General features: G+C 37.4%; 1 protein-coding gene across 1 annotated transcript in view; it reads left to right on the top strand.

Annotated features, from left to right (window-relative positions):
• The first annotated feature begins 641 nt into the window (after window positions 1-641).
• USH1C (USH1 protein network component harmonin) overlaps window positions 642-17,793 on the top strand; it is a 45,648-nt gene continuing 28,496 nt past the window's right edge. The window contains exons 1-11 of the mRNA XM_053980699.1: window positions 642-677; window positions 4,643-4,710; window positions 6,683-6,826; window positions 7,297-7,435; window positions 13,139-13,247; window positions 13,344-13,368; window positions 14,061-14,118; window positions 14,883-14,977; window positions 16,155-16,239; window positions 16,631-16,690; window positions 16,947-17,003. Coding sequence (XP_053836674.1) covers window positions 642-677; window positions 4,643-4,710; window positions 6,683-6,826; window positions 7,297-7,435; window positions 13,139-13,247; window positions 13,344-13,368; window positions 14,061-14,118; window positions 14,883-14,977; window positions 16,155-16,239; window positions 16,631-16,690; window positions 16,947-17,003 — 876 coding nt within the window. The remainder of the gene's footprint in view (window positions 678-4,642; window positions 4,711-6,682; window positions 6,827-7,296; window positions 7,436-13,138; window positions 13,248-13,343; window positions 13,369-14,060; window positions 14,119-14,882; window positions 14,978-16,154; window positions 16,240-16,630; window positions 16,691-16,946; window positions 17,004-17,793) is intronic.

A 17,793-nucleotide genomic window follows, 5' to 3' on the forward strand; every position in this document is an offset into this window, starting at 1 on the left:
ATTCTTCTGCAGTTACTCACAGCAGCCACGTCAGAGGCTCTATTTGTAAGCAACAACATTGTGGGAAAGGCTGGGGGGAAGTCTGATTTAGACAATGATGCATTAGCTTCACTCTGCTTACCTAAAACCAAGGAAGTTGAGATTATTTGCCGTATAGCAATTTATTGAAGCAATTTTTTTGTTTGTTTGGGTTTAGATTCTTTTTTGTTTGGTTGTTTTGTTTTTAACCCGGGTGCTAGTATGCTTTAAAGTTCACATATTCGTGCTTTCCTTAACTATCAGTGTTACTGACATGCATACCTACAAATACAGGAGAGAAATCTGTACGGGAGCTGAGTGCCGTTTGAGGAGAGCCAGTTGTGCAAATCAGCCCGGGTAAAAGCGCGGGTAGCACACTGTGGGGCTGGGAGCCGTGTACGGATGGATGTTTATTTTCTTTCTACTTTTACTTTCTCGGCCGTTTCGGCCGCTAGCGCAGGGTGGGTAGCGGTGCCCGGCTGCCCGTCCCCTGCGATGCCGGGGATGCCGGAGGATGTGGCGAGCGCGCCTCTCACCGCCCCGGGGCGCGGCCTCGCCCGCGCAGCCGCCCCGCGCAGCGCCCCACACCCGCGCAGCGCCCGCGCCGCTCCCGCAGCCGCACCATGGAGCGCCGCGTCGCCCGCGAGTTCCGGCACAAGGTGAGGCGGCGGGGACGGCCGGGGCCGCCTCCCCGGCTGGAGAGGAGGCTGAGGGCGGCACAGCCCCCCTGGCCGGGCACGGCTCTGCCCCGGTGAGCCGCGGGGCAGGAAGGGGGAAGCTCGGGGACTTTGCACTGCCCTGCCACCGGCGCGGGTGGCAGCCTCCTGGGACGGGTTGGGTGTTAAAGCCCTTAGAAAGAGAGGGAGAGAAGAGGAACGTTCCCCAGTGCACGAGCGTTTTCAGGGCTTGGAACAGTTTATTTTTTGTTTAATGTCCCGTTGGAGCTGGTGCTGCTCGGGGAAGGTGCTGAAGTCCAGGCGCTGGCAGTGCCCGCTCAGCCCTGCGCGCACCCGGCGGGGCTCGGCCCGCTCTGGTTCCACCTTAACATTTCCCGGCGCATCTGGGCGCTCATGTGCAAACGCACTTGATACATGGAGCGGCTCGGGCTGCTTGGCATTTTGTCGTCTTGTCATTTATCCGGTTAAATAAGTGCTCGGCAGAGCGCAAAATTGCATGAGCGAAGAGCGCTCAAAAAGCTCTAATTAATGAAAGGAGGAGGGAAATAGTTTATGTGTGTAAAAGATGTTTTTGCCAAGCCGTTTAGGACTCTCTCAGATTAAGGTTTTCTGTAGTGTTTGGGGGGGGGGGGTGTTTTATTTTGTGAAGGAAGTTGTGGTTGATTTGGCTTTTTCTGGGGTTTTTTGGGGGTTTTTGTTTTTGTTTTTTTTAATCGGCTAGGACACTCAATTTCCACAAAGTAATGTAATGATTTATAAAAGTATCTGCCTCCTGGTAATAAGCACATTAACCAAAGGATTGTTAGGATGAATTAGAGGGACTGCAAAAAAAAACTTCTGTATGTCAAAAATTGGAGTTCAAAAGCATTAAGGACCTGGATATTCCATAATGACTGTAGCCATCTAGCACATTGTTTCTGCCTTGCTCCATATTACTGTATAACTCAACAGTGGGTTGTGCAACATTTCTGTAAAGACTTTGGTTTCTAGGTGGGTGGTTACTGTCTTGAACTTTAAACTTTTTCCCTTTCATTGCTGCTATAATTCATAAATCATTCAAGCCCCACCCCTGATAATGTAAGATGTATTGTCAGTGTTGCTGCAAACAGCTGGGATGCAGGTATCAGTGACAGCTTTATGTGAGTTAGAAGACATTGAAACGGGTCTTTTCTTTTTTTTATTTTGTATCATCCTGCTTCTAGTGACCTCTGCAGTATCCACAGTCTTGGATACTTACTTTTTCTGTGATATACCAGTGAAGATGCTCACTACAAACTCTAAATTTCCTCAGTTAATGGCTGTTTCCCTTCTTTTCTTTTTTTCTTAGTTTCTTTTTTCTTGGCAATTTTAATCAGTTTTCCTATCAACCAAGCAGCAATGTAAAATATGTTATATATTCAAACCAGTTTTTCCCTTTCCTTCAATATTTTTCCAAAATCTGTGTAGCTTAAACAGGACTTCATACTCTTCTTTGAAATCTGGCAGATTGGAATAGTGCTAACCTAGTGCATTACTGTCATCTGAACGTTTTCCACACCAAAAAAGTGCTTTTTCCACAGCTTCTATTCCACGGAATAAACTTAGGTAGACGTCTTGACAGACTTCATTTTTTTTTTGTATGTATGTAGGTGCAGATTGTGTGACGACTTTTTATTAATTTCTAGGAAAAACAGTGCAATGTGTGTAGTGAGAAATAGAGCGTAAGCAACTCTTTTTAGTCTAGGATTATCTATTATACAACTACTGTGAAGACTCTTTAAATAATCAGAGAAGGGTTGAGGGTGGAAGGGACACCTGGAGGTTCTCTGCCCCATGCTCAGGGCTACCAAGAGCCAATTGTCCAGGGCTGTGTCCAGATGATTTTTCTTTAAATATCCTTGGTTTAAAACACGTGAAATCACCTATCCCATGACTCTGCAGTAATTTCCTTGAGAAATAGATACTAAAATACTTCTGTGATCCAAGTTATACCACATCACCGCTGATTTATTTTTTTTTTAAGATACTGGGGAGATGTTATTTTAGGATTTATGAAATTAGAGTCAGCTTTTAGAAGCTGATAAGTCCAAGTAAAGCATATGTCTACAGTAAGACTTTACCCCAAGGAGTTAAAGTATTAGGAAAATAGCATGAGATGCAGATGGCTATAATACAGTGACAATTGATGGAAGAGAAGGCAGCAGGAGGAGAATGGCCCATTAGTAGGGGTGGCCCAGGATGATTAACTCAGCTGTAGCATTCTGAATATATTAGAAATCACCTAGGTGTTGGGTTTTATCAGACGAGAAGGAAGTTGCTGGTTAGGATGAGAAGTGCAGGAGTCAAACAGAAAGACTGAATATTTTGTCAGAAGAAATAGCAGAATTTAGATGTGGCCCTCCATTTTCTGAGATGAAATGAGGATGTATCCACCAGCAGGCACATTAGGAGAAAAATGGAATGTTGTTAATCTTTGCTTTCTCTGTCAGGAAAAAGAGTTGATGATGGTTTTGCCCTTTGCTGTGTAGGGTTAATACACTTAAACATTTAATGTTCTTTGTAGGACACTGCTTGTACAGTACCTTAGCTAGCACTGGGGATTGAGCTCTCTATTTTATCTGTCAGGGAAGTGAAAAATGGATGCTGGAATTAGTTTGACCTTGAGTTTTACCTTTACAACTAGCCTTGCCTCGAGTCTGTGCATAGTCTTGCTGAAGTTTTGATTGCAAACATTTTATTTCCTTTTAAGGCAGACTTTATCCTATGTGTTTTGAAATTCACTGTGAACAAATGGTATTCACTGGTATAACTGTAAAGCAATCTTGACCTGCATGTAGCTTTCTGGCCTTTAGGTGTTTTGAAAGTGTCTTTTTCCAGAGGAGACAAGTAACAGAAAACCACCTGAATGCAAAGTCTTGCTGGCTTTAGAGAGCCAGAAGGCACACAAAATAGAAAACCACTGGTATGTGAAGTCTTGCTGGCTTTAGAGAGCCAAGTGGGACAAAAGGAATATGAAGCATGTATTTAGTTTAGAACATAATACAAACCATTGCAAACCTGGAAAGAAAGGGCCTTTCTTTAAGTATGCAAATTGCTTCTCAGTCTTCATGTCACAGTAATATTACCCTTTAGGTCAGATGAAAATTGTTTTCCTAAACATCAGGCTTGTCCAGATGTAAAACTAATGTGACCTCTTGCTACAAGTAAGATTAGTGAGGGTCTCGCTATGTATTGTCAGTGTTGCTGCAAACAGCTGGGATGCAGGTATCAGTGACAGCTTTATGTGAGTTAGAAGACATTGAAATTGATATTACTGAATATAAATTGAACTCCTCATGAAAGAATTTGGGTTTGGTTTTCTTTTGCTTTAATTTACTGTAATTATCCAAGAGCAGGCATAGTAATATGACACTGGTTTAAGTAAAGGTACTATTAGTGGGGGAGGAAAGAATAACTAGCAAGTTCTATCAGTTAAGAGCTGGAGCAAAGAGGAACAGAGGTGTAGCAGTTTGCATAATGCTATAAGTGAGCTCCTGAAATCGGTGGTTTGGATGACAGGACAGAGATTGTATCTCAGTGTGGTGGTTTTATCTGTGACAGCATGTGCTACATCAACGAGTGGCCAAAAAGGTTTCTGAAGACATTTATTCAACAGTACAGTGATTATCAGGTAAGAAAAATATGATATTACAGTAATAATAATACTACTGCTGAGGGGAAATCTAGCACACAGAATACATCAGGATTCACCACCTTGTCTAATTGTTGTCATACTAATTTTAGAAAGTCTCTTTGTAAGTGTGACACTGTGAGGTAATGCTCTGTTGCAAAAACATGTTTATCTTTAAAAAAATATTTTTCCTTGATGAAACTCTTGCTCTATGGCTTAAGAATCTGTGAAAGTCTCTCATGTTCAGCATTTGTGGCTATTAAATCAGAAATTAACAATATTGTCTTTGAGTTTTCAGGTCAATCTATTAATTGACAATGAAGCAGAGAAGGATTACCTTTATGATGTGCTGCGGATGTACCACCAGTAAGATCTAGCTTCATATATGTTTGTGTAGAATTTTACTAATATTTTTAAATTTGAAGAATTAATATTCACTATTTTAAATAGTCTTTCTATATGCTACTAGAAAAGTAATTGAAATAAGAGGGTTTTATCCTGTTTAGTGAAATCTTGTGGTTTTCACAGCATAATCTGCAGGCAAAGAATGAGCATGTCTGTAATCACTTATAAAGTTACTTTGGTTTTATGACTTGGCAGTTTTTTTATAAGAGTTTGGTGGATTCATATCTGGAGGTATATGGGGGGAAGCTCCTACATGATAAAACTGTTCTTAGAAAACAGGAAGAGAGCATTAATAAAATTCATTACTATTTCCAAATAGTGCTTATTTGTTTGATACAAAGTTTTCGCTGACATCACTTTTCAAAGATTTTTTGCTAACTTTTCAGATTACAATTTTGCAACTGTCCTTCACAAAGCTGGAAAAATTTAGTCTTGGAATCTGTTTGGCATGTTTAATGACTCTGACTTACTATAACACAATGGTAAAAAATTGGAAAGGTGATAGGCCTATTACCAATCCTTTTGCTGAACTGATTTAAACCACAGTTGCCTCAGACTTGTTTCATTGCAAATGACATCAGCCTATGATCCATTGTTTTTCAGAGAAGATGAGAATATATTTTCCACTAATCATAGACAAGTGGCTCTCATAGACATTGTTTCCATTCCTATTGTAATTAAAAGTTTATCAGCTGAGTGAAATGTATATGTTTCCGTCTGATATTTGTAGTTATGGGGGTATTCAGCTGCATATCTGATTCAGTTTCACTCAGGTCTGTCTAATTGCTTTTCCATTCATAAAGACTGCTGTTTGGAAAGCCAGCTGGTTCAGTAGATCTGAATCTTCTTGCAGTTACAAAATTAACAATGCATATGGCAACTTTTCTTCAATTTCCACAATTGCAATGTCTTGGGCAAATTTTTCAATATCTCTGTGAACATATGATGATGATAAATCACTTCCTGGGAATACATTATGAAATATCCCAGGGCAAAAATATGTGCAATTGCTGCTGGAGTTAGCACTTAATTTCTGCTTCACTGTGAATAGTACTTCCAGAAGTATTTGACCTCTAATCCCATATAGGTATTCCTGATCTGTATTTTCAATGCCCATGCCTCAAAAATATTGTGTCCCAGAAAATGTAACTTTAAAGAAAGGGAACAGCAAATAAAACAGAAAAAGTTTAACTGAATATTTTATAGGAATAGCTCCACTGAACTCCACTGAATTTTAGATATTCCCTCCACTCTTGCAACTGTACAACAACGTATATTTTGTAGACTATAACCATCTCAAGTGCTGACAGTTTCAAGGAGACCACTTTGTTAGCTCTCACGAAAGAGATGTTCACAAGAGTTTAACTTCTGTAGGTTTTGTGGATTAGTTAATCACCCTTCAAATTTGATTTCGAACAAAAATTGGAACTTAAACTCTTTGCTTTAGCTGCTGAATATTATGATTTTTTTTTCTTGGATTGCAACAATTTGTTAGTCCTCTAAGTTCAGGAAAAGAAGGAGCTTCTAGCCTATATTTACTTACAAGGATTCCTAACTAATAAGGAAACAAAAATCCATTAGGCAGGTATGTCTAATCTGGAAAGTTATTTTCAAATGGTTCCATAAATTTTGTGGGTACTCTGAGAATGAAATTGGTGATGTCATCTATAAACATGATGTGCATGACCTTAAGAGATCAAGTGAATGTATAGAAGACTTCACATGTTTTGAAGCAAGTATTCTTAATTTACAGAAGGTTTGCTTTCTCAGGGGCTATTTTGCTTTCATCAAACCAGTATCTGCATAAATATCTTTTTTGGTAGCTTGAAAGGACATGCAAATATTGAAGCCATGTGCACAACAACTTATAAAAATGAAGCTTTTTGTTGGTGTGTTGTTTACCTGTGTTTGTTTTGCCACTGTGTTCTTGCAGGTCTATGAATCTCCCAGTGCTTGTGGGGGACCTAAAACTCGTGATTAATGAACCAAGCAGGTTGCCTCTGTTCGATGCTATCCGCCCACTCATCCCATTAAAACACCAGGTGGAATATGATCAGCTTACACCCAAACGATCGCGGTAAGAAAATGCAGAACAACAAAACAATGCAATGCAGTTCACTTAAATAAAAACAGGAAATACTGAGTTTTGAGGTAAATTCAGAGTAAAATAATGTTTATCTGTGTAGAGTTGGGCATAGTTATTTTACTTTTGCTATATTTGCTAGAACTACAGCTACCTGTACTGTACTTAAATTGTTTGTCAAGTGGTTTAATCTAGTAAAAGCAGGGTAAAGAAGTCAAAACCTGTATTTTCTCATTTTTCTTCAATAATAAAAAAATCTCATAGCTCTAACCTTCTAAAAGCAGTTTCAGTGATTACAAATATCTTTTCATATGAATAAACTTGATGGCTTTAGTTAACACACATCCATTCAAACTTCAGTAAACTTGCTTTTTTATGACTAAAATAATGTTGAACTTTCATATGAAACATTATTGAGACAAGGTGTTATGCAGCTGAACACTCAAGCGTTTTCCATTTTGTAGAAAGCTAAAAGAGGTGAGATTGGACCGATTGAATGCTGAAGGGCTTGGATTAAGTGTAAGAGGTGGAGTGGAATTCAGCTGTGGCCTCTTCATCTCCCAGTTAGTTAAAGGAGGACAGGCAGACAATGCTGGACTTCAGGTAAGAAATTTCTATTCATGTTAGATGCTAAAGGTTGTTCTTTAACATTTAGAAATTGATTTTGCTAAGACACTCTTTGTCTCTTCTGATGGGATTCCTAAGATATGTAAAGCAATACCATGGTAAATACCATTATACCAGTGGTGAATCAAGTAATTTAAAATGCTCATTTTTGCTGTTTTTAATGATATGTAAACTTTTTATTTTTCCTTGTTTGGGATCTGCTAATTTTTGAAGGTTAGAAGTTTTTCTGGAATGCTTATACTTCTTGAGTAGCAACAGTTATATGTAAGCAGATGGAAAGAAAGATTTCTAGACTATGGAAGAGTGCTTTAGGTTGCTAAGTTCTGATTAAATGTAGAACAGAACATATAAATACTAAAAGTGTTAATTCCATCTTGCATAGATATAATTTGTGTAATGAAATATTTACTTGAACGTAATGTATAAATTGTGGGGGTTTCAGTTTATGCAATAAACGAAAGAATATATTTTTCACTATTCCCAGTGTCCTCTGTACTGCATAGGATTGCACTTTCTGTGATTGAATTTTGGATACGTGAACTTGCCAATAAGGTTGGCAAAAATAATTATGTGTAGAAACACTGCAATACTTATGCCATTTGCATAAATAAAGTTCTGGATGTTTGGTTTCTTTTTGAATGTGGCATTGCTTAGTGAAGAGAGAAGTGAGAAATTGCTGTGACAAATGTCTGTATCTTTCTATCAGACTTTGAATCTGATAAGGTGTACTAAAGATCTGAATTTCTGACTGGAAAGGCTAATATGCCTGGTTATTTTTAATTTGTCAAGTCTGAATATTTGCTGTAGGTACTGATGGCTAAGGATTATGTTTAACACTAGTTCCAAATATATTAGACTAGCACAAGTCATTACAGTGTTTAATTAAGCTAGCATGTTTTTGTATATATGCTTCAGTATTACCTCACAAATCTCTTAGACGAAAAAATAAAAATAAATATCTGTCAACAAGGCAATTGAAGTTATGTTTGTCTCACTCATGCTGAAAGCTTTCTAAAATTTAAACTGTTCCTCTTCTGTTTGTGCACTCATACCTATATATCCCATCCAAAATCACCTTTGAATTAGTTCCATCTTCTGTCAGCCTGCTCTGCCTAGGTGCATGACTGGCATGCAAGAAAGGTGCATCCAGGGGGATGTCTTAGAAACTCCTTGGAACAAAACCACAAGTTCTATGTGTAGTTAGAACTGAGAGGGTGTTACAGCTCAGCGCAAACCTTATGCTCTGTGTGTTGTCAGCCTAATTTAAGCATGGGATTTGCCGATGGGCAACGGCAGAAAAGGACACTGATGCACCCTCTCAGTTTGCACTACAAAAGTTCTTGTGCCTCATCTTCTGCATTACACAGCAAGAATGGGAAGTGTAGACAAGGGAGTTGTTCCTGGGCTGTGGTGAGCTCAGTAGGAGAGATTCCCTCTGCTTCCTTCCTCAACTGCTAGAAACTTGAGAAAAAGATCAAGACCAGTCACTTATATGGCTTTTGTAAACATCTTCTGGAAAATATTGAAAGGCACTAATGATGCTGATCAATAAAGGACTTAATAGCCACTGCCTTAAATTGCCATTCTAATGTATTAGTGTTAATGCTGTGTTGCAGCTCTGCTTCTCTGCTTGTTTCAGACTAATGTTTTGACACCATCACTGGATGAGGAGTGATGTTCAGCTGTTGTGCTCTTATTAGGATGTCAGTTTTCCTGCTTTCTCTGTACACAAAAAGGCCCCATGGCTTTCTGTGACTGAGGTCATCATAGGACATGTTGGTGTCAGTGAGGGGGATTGTAAAGGATCTTTGGGCTGGAGTGTACAAACCCTGTTGCAAGTCAGAACATTGTTAGGATTTAGCAGACAAAGTAGGGACAATAAGGGGGAAAATGCTTGAGATTGCCTCTAAATTTGTTAGGGTTCAATTACATGAATTTATATGGGCAGATGGTGCTTTGCAGCTCCTGTAACTGCCTGGCTTCTGGGTTTTGATATGTGGTGTTAAAGCTCAGCCTAAAGTGTCTGAATAATAGGTGGCATTAGGCACTTTCTGAACCTCACTGAATAACAAGACCTGACAGGCAGCCCATTGTTCTAAATTGCTGTCTCACAGTAAAGCCAACTGCTTCTGAAATTTCACTCACCTGATTTATTTAACAAAATCTCTACATATTTTCAATCCCAAAAATGCAGTCTGAGAAAGGTATAATGATTTTCTATTACACCATCAGTTTTATGCCTGCTGCTTTTAAAATTTCCAGTTCAAATTGCATGTGTTCTCCTTGAAGTACTTTCCAAGTTACATTAAAATGACCAAATAATAATGAAGGTTCTCTGTGGCACTTGTAGGTTTGACCCTTGTTTTACTACAGTTTCTCTAAAAGGCACAAGTGTTTTGTCCTTCCATTAAGAAATGGACTTAATCTCTCCCCCTCCCACCCCTCACTGCATTTTGATACTTGTGTGTGAGGATTCTGCTGAATACAAAGAGATTGGTGTGAATGATGAAAGTGGAAGCAGTATACAAAATGGGAAATTTGAAACAGTTGATGTTATTATATAAAGCCCTTCAACTTCCTAGAAGCACTAAATATTATATTTCTCATGTTAAAAGTTAGAAATAATAGGCATTTTACTTGAGAAAAGTTAGCTTTGCATCTTTTTTCTAAAAGGTCTGTCATCTCTCTGTTGGATAGCGAAAGGGGAAACTGTGATATAATACCAAAATAATTGTTACTGTTCTACTCTGCTCAGTCCCGCAGACACTTATCTCTAGAGCTCTGATTCATTATCTTGGTATACAGTGATATCTGTACAAAAGTAACAAAATACATGAAAACAGCTATTAATTGCCCCAATATTAGATACCATTGTTCAGGAAAAACTGTTCAAGTATCCTAAAGAGAAGCAGTTTGCTATATGCCTATACATCTCCTGTAGCTCAGCCTAGATTGGGTTATTTGTAAAGCAGTCATTGTCTGTCAGCAATACAAATGTCATTAGGTTGAGTAAAGAGTGTTGAGTTTCAGAAATAAGATGACAGTCTGTTAAAGGAGAGTGTTAAAAATATCTGTATGGGAAAAGCTCATTCCTGTACTGGAGGGGAAAATAAAATATGCTCTTGTGTGCATTTATAATTGTGCAAGTGCCTCTTGGGGAGATGAGAACAGATTTGACTCAGTGAATGCTGACATCTTCAGAACAATATGAGTTCTGCTGGTACAGAAGCCCCAGGATGACACTGTCATTTGCAGCCCTAAAACTGGGGGGCTTCTGTGTGTTAAGGCATTGCAGTCAATAACAGCATGATAAGTTATCCTTTTAAAGAGTCAGGTTTGTGCAAACCCAAGCTCCATGCACTGTTACAGTCTGCACGATGTGGAAGACGTGAGTAAGGGGGGATCTTGAACTAAAAGGAAACCAAACAAAAAGACCACCCTACCTCTTCACCACGTATGTAAAATCAACAGAAAATTGACAGGGTGGATGGACGTGGTTTTAAATACTTGGAACAAGTTGGTTAAGTGAGTGAGAACAAGAGCTGTCAGGGGTGTAGCTATAAACTGCAGACCTCATCTGCTCTTCTTATCTGCTTCTGTGTTTTTACCACAGGTGGTATGTTCAAAAGCCTTCATTACTGACCTATTTCTGCTGTTACTAAAGATTATTTTAAAAATCTGACTGTCAAGCTCTTAGGAGTGCAGGCCATTGCCCTGGATGAGATTTTTTTAGATGCCCAGCAGAGGGAGTGGATGTCCCACTGTTCAGGAGCTAGGGACCAGAGTCCTGTTTTGCCTCTGTGAGTGTGTTCTGTTCTGCAGGACAGTTTTCTTTGCTTTTGTAGCCTTCTGATGCTGTGTTGTGTCAGATAAAAATCCTCAGCTGCAGTGGAAAGTGTGACCATGAGCAATGCTGGTATAGTGGACACGTTAATGTTTTGTGTGGCGTTGCAGAGCAAGAGACACTTCCCAGAAGCATTATAAAAGCTTGTGAAAGAAATAAAGATACATTTATGGGCTTTTTTTTTGTTGTTTGTTTTGTTTGTGCTTTTTTTTTTTTTTTTTCAATTCACCAGATCACAGTAGGAAGATTCAAGGCATTATTACAATATGAAAAAAGGCAGAAGGTGATAGTGTGCCTAATGTCCTGTTATCCAATGTCGTGTCTATGTGTATGGTAAAGTCTCTAGAACACAGGCTATATTGAGGAATTTCTACTTCCAATTCCTCTCAGTCCTCTCATATAAAATGAAAGCACGGAGCCTCTCATAAAGTAATTATAGTTTTTTTTTTAAACAAGCTTGATAATGCAGTCCACCCAAATTTTGTTGACTAAAAATATAGTTTCTTTAGCTTTGCTGAAACTTGAAATCAGCCAAATGCAGAAACCAGCATGGAAAACTTAAGCCTAAAGTGAAATTTGGAAGCTTGACTCTTGATTCTTTAAATGGAACATTTTAGGCAATCATTAACTGGGGATAATGCTGCCAGACACATTTGTGAGGAGGAACCTAAAGTTTCATTGACTGAGAATAAAATCCCGTGCTGTTGATGTTAATGAGAAAAGTCTCATCAAATACATTTTACATAACAAATATTCACAATAGTTCAGAGGAAATGGTACTAGAAAGGACCCAAAGTATTTGGCTTTGTCCATGTGGAGATCAGAGGTATAAGATGATATTGTTGATGGTTTGTTAATGTAATTTCATGGTAATAATTTGTATATTTTACTGTGCAGTGGATTGATCTGCATTGGTAATGGAAGAAATCATGCATTAATTTTCATACAGCCACATCATGTGCTTCATGTCAAGTAAAAGTCTTTGCTTATGGTGAAAAATGCCAGGACCTGGCATTTTTCACTCTAATCTTCAGCAGATATTAAGTAGGCAATAATAAATGAAGTAGGCAATGTCTTCATCACCGATTCTTTCTCAGCCTAGCTAGGTAAGAGGATCATTGGGCAGAGCTCATAAAAACTTGGAAAATTCTCACTCGTCATCATAGCACATCAAATTTGGATTTATATTAGAGGAAGAGAAACGTTTTGATTATACTTTGATAAATAAGATTTGAAATTTTATAGAAGTGGCTGAAAGCATCTTGTCTGTTCTACACTATTAAATTGAACACTGCCAGGGAATGTCCTTGGGGTGCTGCCCTTGGATTGCCAATAAATGTTAGCAGGGTCCCCAAACAAAGGCAAAAAGGTAAAATCCCTTAAAATAATGCATTTTCTCAATCCAAAATCAGGCAAGATAATAATACTAAGTTTAGTTTCCTATTGATCAAATATAATAAGGAAGGTATCTCAGAAAACATGTGGTAAAAGCAAACTTTAACTTCTGAAGTATAAAAGAAGAAAATAACCCCAAAATTATGGGAATTAAAACAGACTCTTGCTTTTAAGGTAATCTGTGGAGTACAAATCTGATGTATAGTAGACATTATTTATAAAATTGTTATTTGGCCATTAATTTGCTCTTTTGGTGTTTGGTATTAATTCAAAACAAATATAGGAAAATCTGATCTGACATTACCTGAAATTCAGAAAGTATTAATGAATCAACATTATCTTACTTTTGCATTAAAATGATTGCCAGATTGTATTCAATCTTAAAAACTTTTTGAATTATTAACTCACACTTACTTTTTCTTCTCCTTTCTGTTTTTGAGGTTGGGGATGAGATAGTGCGCATAAATGGATATTCCATTTCGTCATGCACACACGAAGAAGTCATAAACCTCATTCGTACAAAGAAAATCGTGTCCATAAAAGTTAGACGTAAGTAATGCAAAAAATCACCTGTATCACCAAAGACTGCTATTAATGGATTGCTTGTGGTCTGCAGAAACCTAACAAAGTATTTTTCTTTTTCAGATATTGGCATGATACCTGTTAAAAGGTAATGGCTTTTTATTTGAAAACAGATTATTCATTTTCACACTGCCTCTTCTATCCAAAGAATCTGTATTTAATTATGAAAATGTGTGAATGCTGATTAAAATGTCACATCCTTTTTAATGAACAGGCAGATGTCTTGCTTGATGAATCTGATTTTATACCAATTGCCTACTTAAATGAAACAATTTCTATTTCCTCATTTGTCACAGATATCTCCTGGAAATTTAATTATCATTGCATCTAGCTTAGCAGAGAGCTCCACTTCTTCTTTGTGTATGTAGCATTTGATGATGGCTTCAGAGTTTAGATAAATTTAAAATTGTTTTGGTCTTCCAATTTTTGCTGAAAAGCGAAATCTTTAGGTGGAATGTTTGAGAAATGACAGGAGGTGTTGCTCTGCATAGACATTTATGTAAGATGTTTGAGTGGTTACAGTTCATTTTACATCTTCTCTGAGTTTCCTAAAATTGTTTCACCTGAGAGGGCTTTATCAATTTTATATTCACTCTTTACTAGCCCAAATAATTGTATGCTTGTTTAATGTTCTATTTAAATTGCTGGAAAATAAATGAAATGTGAATGGTATTCAAAGAAAGTTGTGGATGCAAAACTGAAAGTTCCATTCCAAAGTAGGTTCTGGAATACATTGACATTTATTTTGTCCCATTATTTAAAATTATTTTTTCCTTTCAGTTCACCAGATGAACCCCTTAAATGGCAATATGTGGATCAGTTTGTGTCAGAGTCTGGGGTAAGAGATCAATATTTTGTTAAATGTCTTCTGGAGAATCTGTAATGGTTCTGAAACACTTTCTCCTCTGACATTATCAGAGAAGCTATTATATACATTGCTACACTGCAATATCTTGTTGAAAGAATTCTGTGAGGAATATCTTTTGTGATATGAAATTATTCTAGAGCTATCAGGTAAGGAAAGGGCAGGACACAAATGAAATTGCTTCTTCATTAACTACTTCATTTTGCTTGAGCTTATTAGCTTCCCAGGCTACAGTTCTGCATAAATCTTTATCTGATTATTTGGCCTATTTTAGGCATACTAGTGGAGGAATTACAGCTTTGAATGCAAGTGAGTTCTAAGGGTTGCCGATGTGAAAAGAAACACCACAATTACTGTTCTTTTGCTTTCAGCAAGAAAGACTTAATTAAATAGGGAGCCTTATCATGTATTTCTCCAACCCTTTTGTCAGGGAAAATCTAAATTATTATTTTTCCATATCACTTTCCTCTAATTTTCCTCCACTCTTTTCTGAAGACAAAATAATCTTCTTAAGTAATCTTCTCCAAACAGATAAGTTCAGTCTTTCACCTCAGCCATGCAGCTCCACTGAAATGACTCTGCTTCACATGCATTTCCAGCAGGATAGGACCTTGAATCTTATCTTGATACTGGCTGGGATTCATGCTGGCTACATGAAATTTTATAGTAATCTTGATATGAATTCAAGACAGAATTAACATCTGCAGCATTGTTTAATCCCTCTACAGGAAGGAAAGGGCAGTGTTGCTGGACTTGCTTCTTCTGGAGGGAGAGACAATAAAGAGAAGAAAGTCTTCATTAGCTTGATTGGTACAAAAGGCATGGGATGCAGGTGGGTACACATTTTTTATTTAATGTTACTTTATTTCCATCCTTCTTGGATATGATGTCAGGAAAATAAAGATCCATGCTGTATCAGGAAGGCAAACTAACATATGTAATATGTGGCACATATTACATATTTTTAGGCAAATTGTAAGTACCTGTGTTAAAAGTTCTGTCATGAAGAAAAAAACTTTAAAATTTAAAAATAAGAGCAGACTGAAAGTGTTTTAGTACAACTTGTCATGGAATTGGATCTTTTAAATGCTTTTGCATTTTTAAATACTTAAAAGTGTGTTTCGTGATATAGCAAATTCCAGCACTATCCACTCTCAGGTTTGCTCTCTGCCTTCTCTGACCCTTTTCAGAACTAAAACACCATCACAAAGCTACATCCAGCTCCTAAAATTAATGTTGAATTTGAAAGGCTTTTTAGAAATATGATTCTGGGATTCTTGGACTCCTGTCGTTGCAGTAATTATGGTGGTTTTGGAGTAGAAGGGATATTGTAGGATTTCTTATATATTTAGAAATATATAGTTGTAATTATCAGGCCTTTTTTCTGGAGGATGTAAAGATTTTTAAAAAAATACTTACAAACCTGGAGGGGTGGTTCAGCATCACTTGTAGAATATATAATCTACAAAATTTGTTTCTGTATCTAGGCCCACCTTAGATGGCAGCTTAAAGTTCCTGAGCTAGATGTTATCCTCTGGATGAAATATCCTTCTTGCTCCTAATAAGTAATCCTAACAAAATGACAATGTTTTATACATACAGTATCTTGCAGTTCAGTGAATAATTAGTAATTGTTCATTGTGTTCCTTGCTCACTTTCAAATATCATTAGTGTCCCGATCCTTTAGAGAGTGTAGGTCAGCATACATGTAAGTTTCAGCATGTAAGGCAAAATACAGAAGCTTAAATATTTTTCTTTTAGGTTTTTCTTTTAAACCAGTTTTGTGGTGTAGAGAATAGAAAAGTGGGATGATAAAACATTATGTGTGTACTGGTAAGTTTTGGTGTTTGTTTCAGAATTGGCTAATACCATAAATATTCTTTAAGCAAACAAAAAAAAAAAAAAAAAGGAAACAACTAAAACTACTTACTGTATTACAATGTATTCCTCATAAAAATTATTCATAAAAATATCATCCAATTAATGTTTGGGGTTTTTTACATTTCCAGTATTTCCAGTGGTCCAACACAAAAACCGGGTATTTTTATCAGCAATGTTAAGCCAGGTTCTCTTTCAGCAGAGGTGGGCTTAGAGGTAAGTTTGCCACCTTCCAAGGTAGGTACCACAAGGAATTCTTGTTTTGTATTGATAACTCCAAGGACTCATGGGTTTTTTTCCCGTGGGAAAGAAATACCTGGTGGTTACATTTCAAACAAAGCTAGTTTTCCAAAATTTTATTAACATGAGTGACCTGGGTCAGAACAATATTCTTTTAAGTTCAGGATTTGATGCCTAGCAGTGGCAATAGCAGATCCCAGTGCAGGAGTACATGCAAGCCTGACCAGTTTCCAGTCTGTTCCCCTTGCACTCTGCCAGTACCCATGATTGATATGTGAAGGTTGTTAGAGAGCACATCTCTTTCTGTTTGCATTGAATACATGTACTAACTTAGCATCTGTACTAAAATTTGCATTGATTTATGTAGGTTGGTGATCAGATTGTTGAGGTGAATGGAGTGGACTTTTCTAATGTGGATCATAAAGAGGTAAAATCAAGTCTTCTTAATTCCCTGGATTTGTAGTTGTCAGCTTATTAAACATCTATCCTTTTTTCCTGTCCACAAAAAGTATGTTTTGATACTGGGCTACTGACTTAAGTGGTTGAGTATTGAACATGGGATTTTGGATATTCGCATACCTACCACTCTGTTTAGTTCTGGTAATTCCAGCCTTGGCAACTAGCATTATTCTGGCCTTTTATCCCTTCCTTCACACTGATTTTTGTTTTGTTTTAATTTGCAGGCTGTCAGAGTGCTCAAGAGCAGCCGTACTTTGACTATCTCTGTGGTAGCAGGTGCTGTAAGTAGTATATTTGTAAAAGCAGAACATTTGTAAGCAGAAAATTGCTATGTAAGTAAATCAATGGCATAAAAACAAAAGCTATGTTTCTTTATAAGTTCTATACCTCTGTCAAACCAGGACAGTTTTGACTGGCAATGTGATTCTTTAGTACCACACTAAGTATTCTCAATTGAAACATGATTGTGGGCGAATGCAGAACCATTCCCTTGACAAGGAATGCAAATTAGCTTTATTGTAGTTGTCTCTCTGTTTGAGAGCTTCTGTTCTAATAGATATCTGCTTCTGAAACATGAAAGGTGAATTGGGTTGGAGACAAATAATTTTTAATCCTGAATAGCTGATGCCTTAGTCTTATTCCAAATGAATTCCTTTTGTAACTGTTTATCTGATCTCATTAGCGTATTGACACACTGAAAATTGCTCAATTTTTCATTCCACAGTTCATTTCTGTGCAACAGAACTATAAGCCTTTGGGGTCTAATCTAAAGCCAGCTGAAATTAATTAAATCTCTGACTTCAGTGTGACTTTCAATAAATGTTTTAAGGTTTTTACTGCTTTAATCCTTCTTATAGAAAGTGTGTGGTTGTATACAAGAGGATAATCAAGTTCCATGGACTAATCAAAGATGGTGTTTTCTAATTGCCCTGCAACTGAATTAAATAGGGAAAAAAAAGATTTAACAAGTCACTTCAGCTACTTCCTAAGGGCTCATGTATACTGTTTAGCTACATTAAGGAATTAATAGTTTATTTGATCTACTCTTACAGTAACAAAAGATGAATTTGT

Source organism: Vidua macroura, chromosome 6 (assembly GCF_024509145.1).
Source record: "Vidua macroura isolate BioBank_ID:100142 chromosome 6, ASM2450914v1, whole genome shotgun sequence".
Classification (NCBI taxonomy): Eukaryota; Metazoa; Chordata; class Aves; order Passeriformes; family Viduidae; genus Vidua; species Vidua macroura.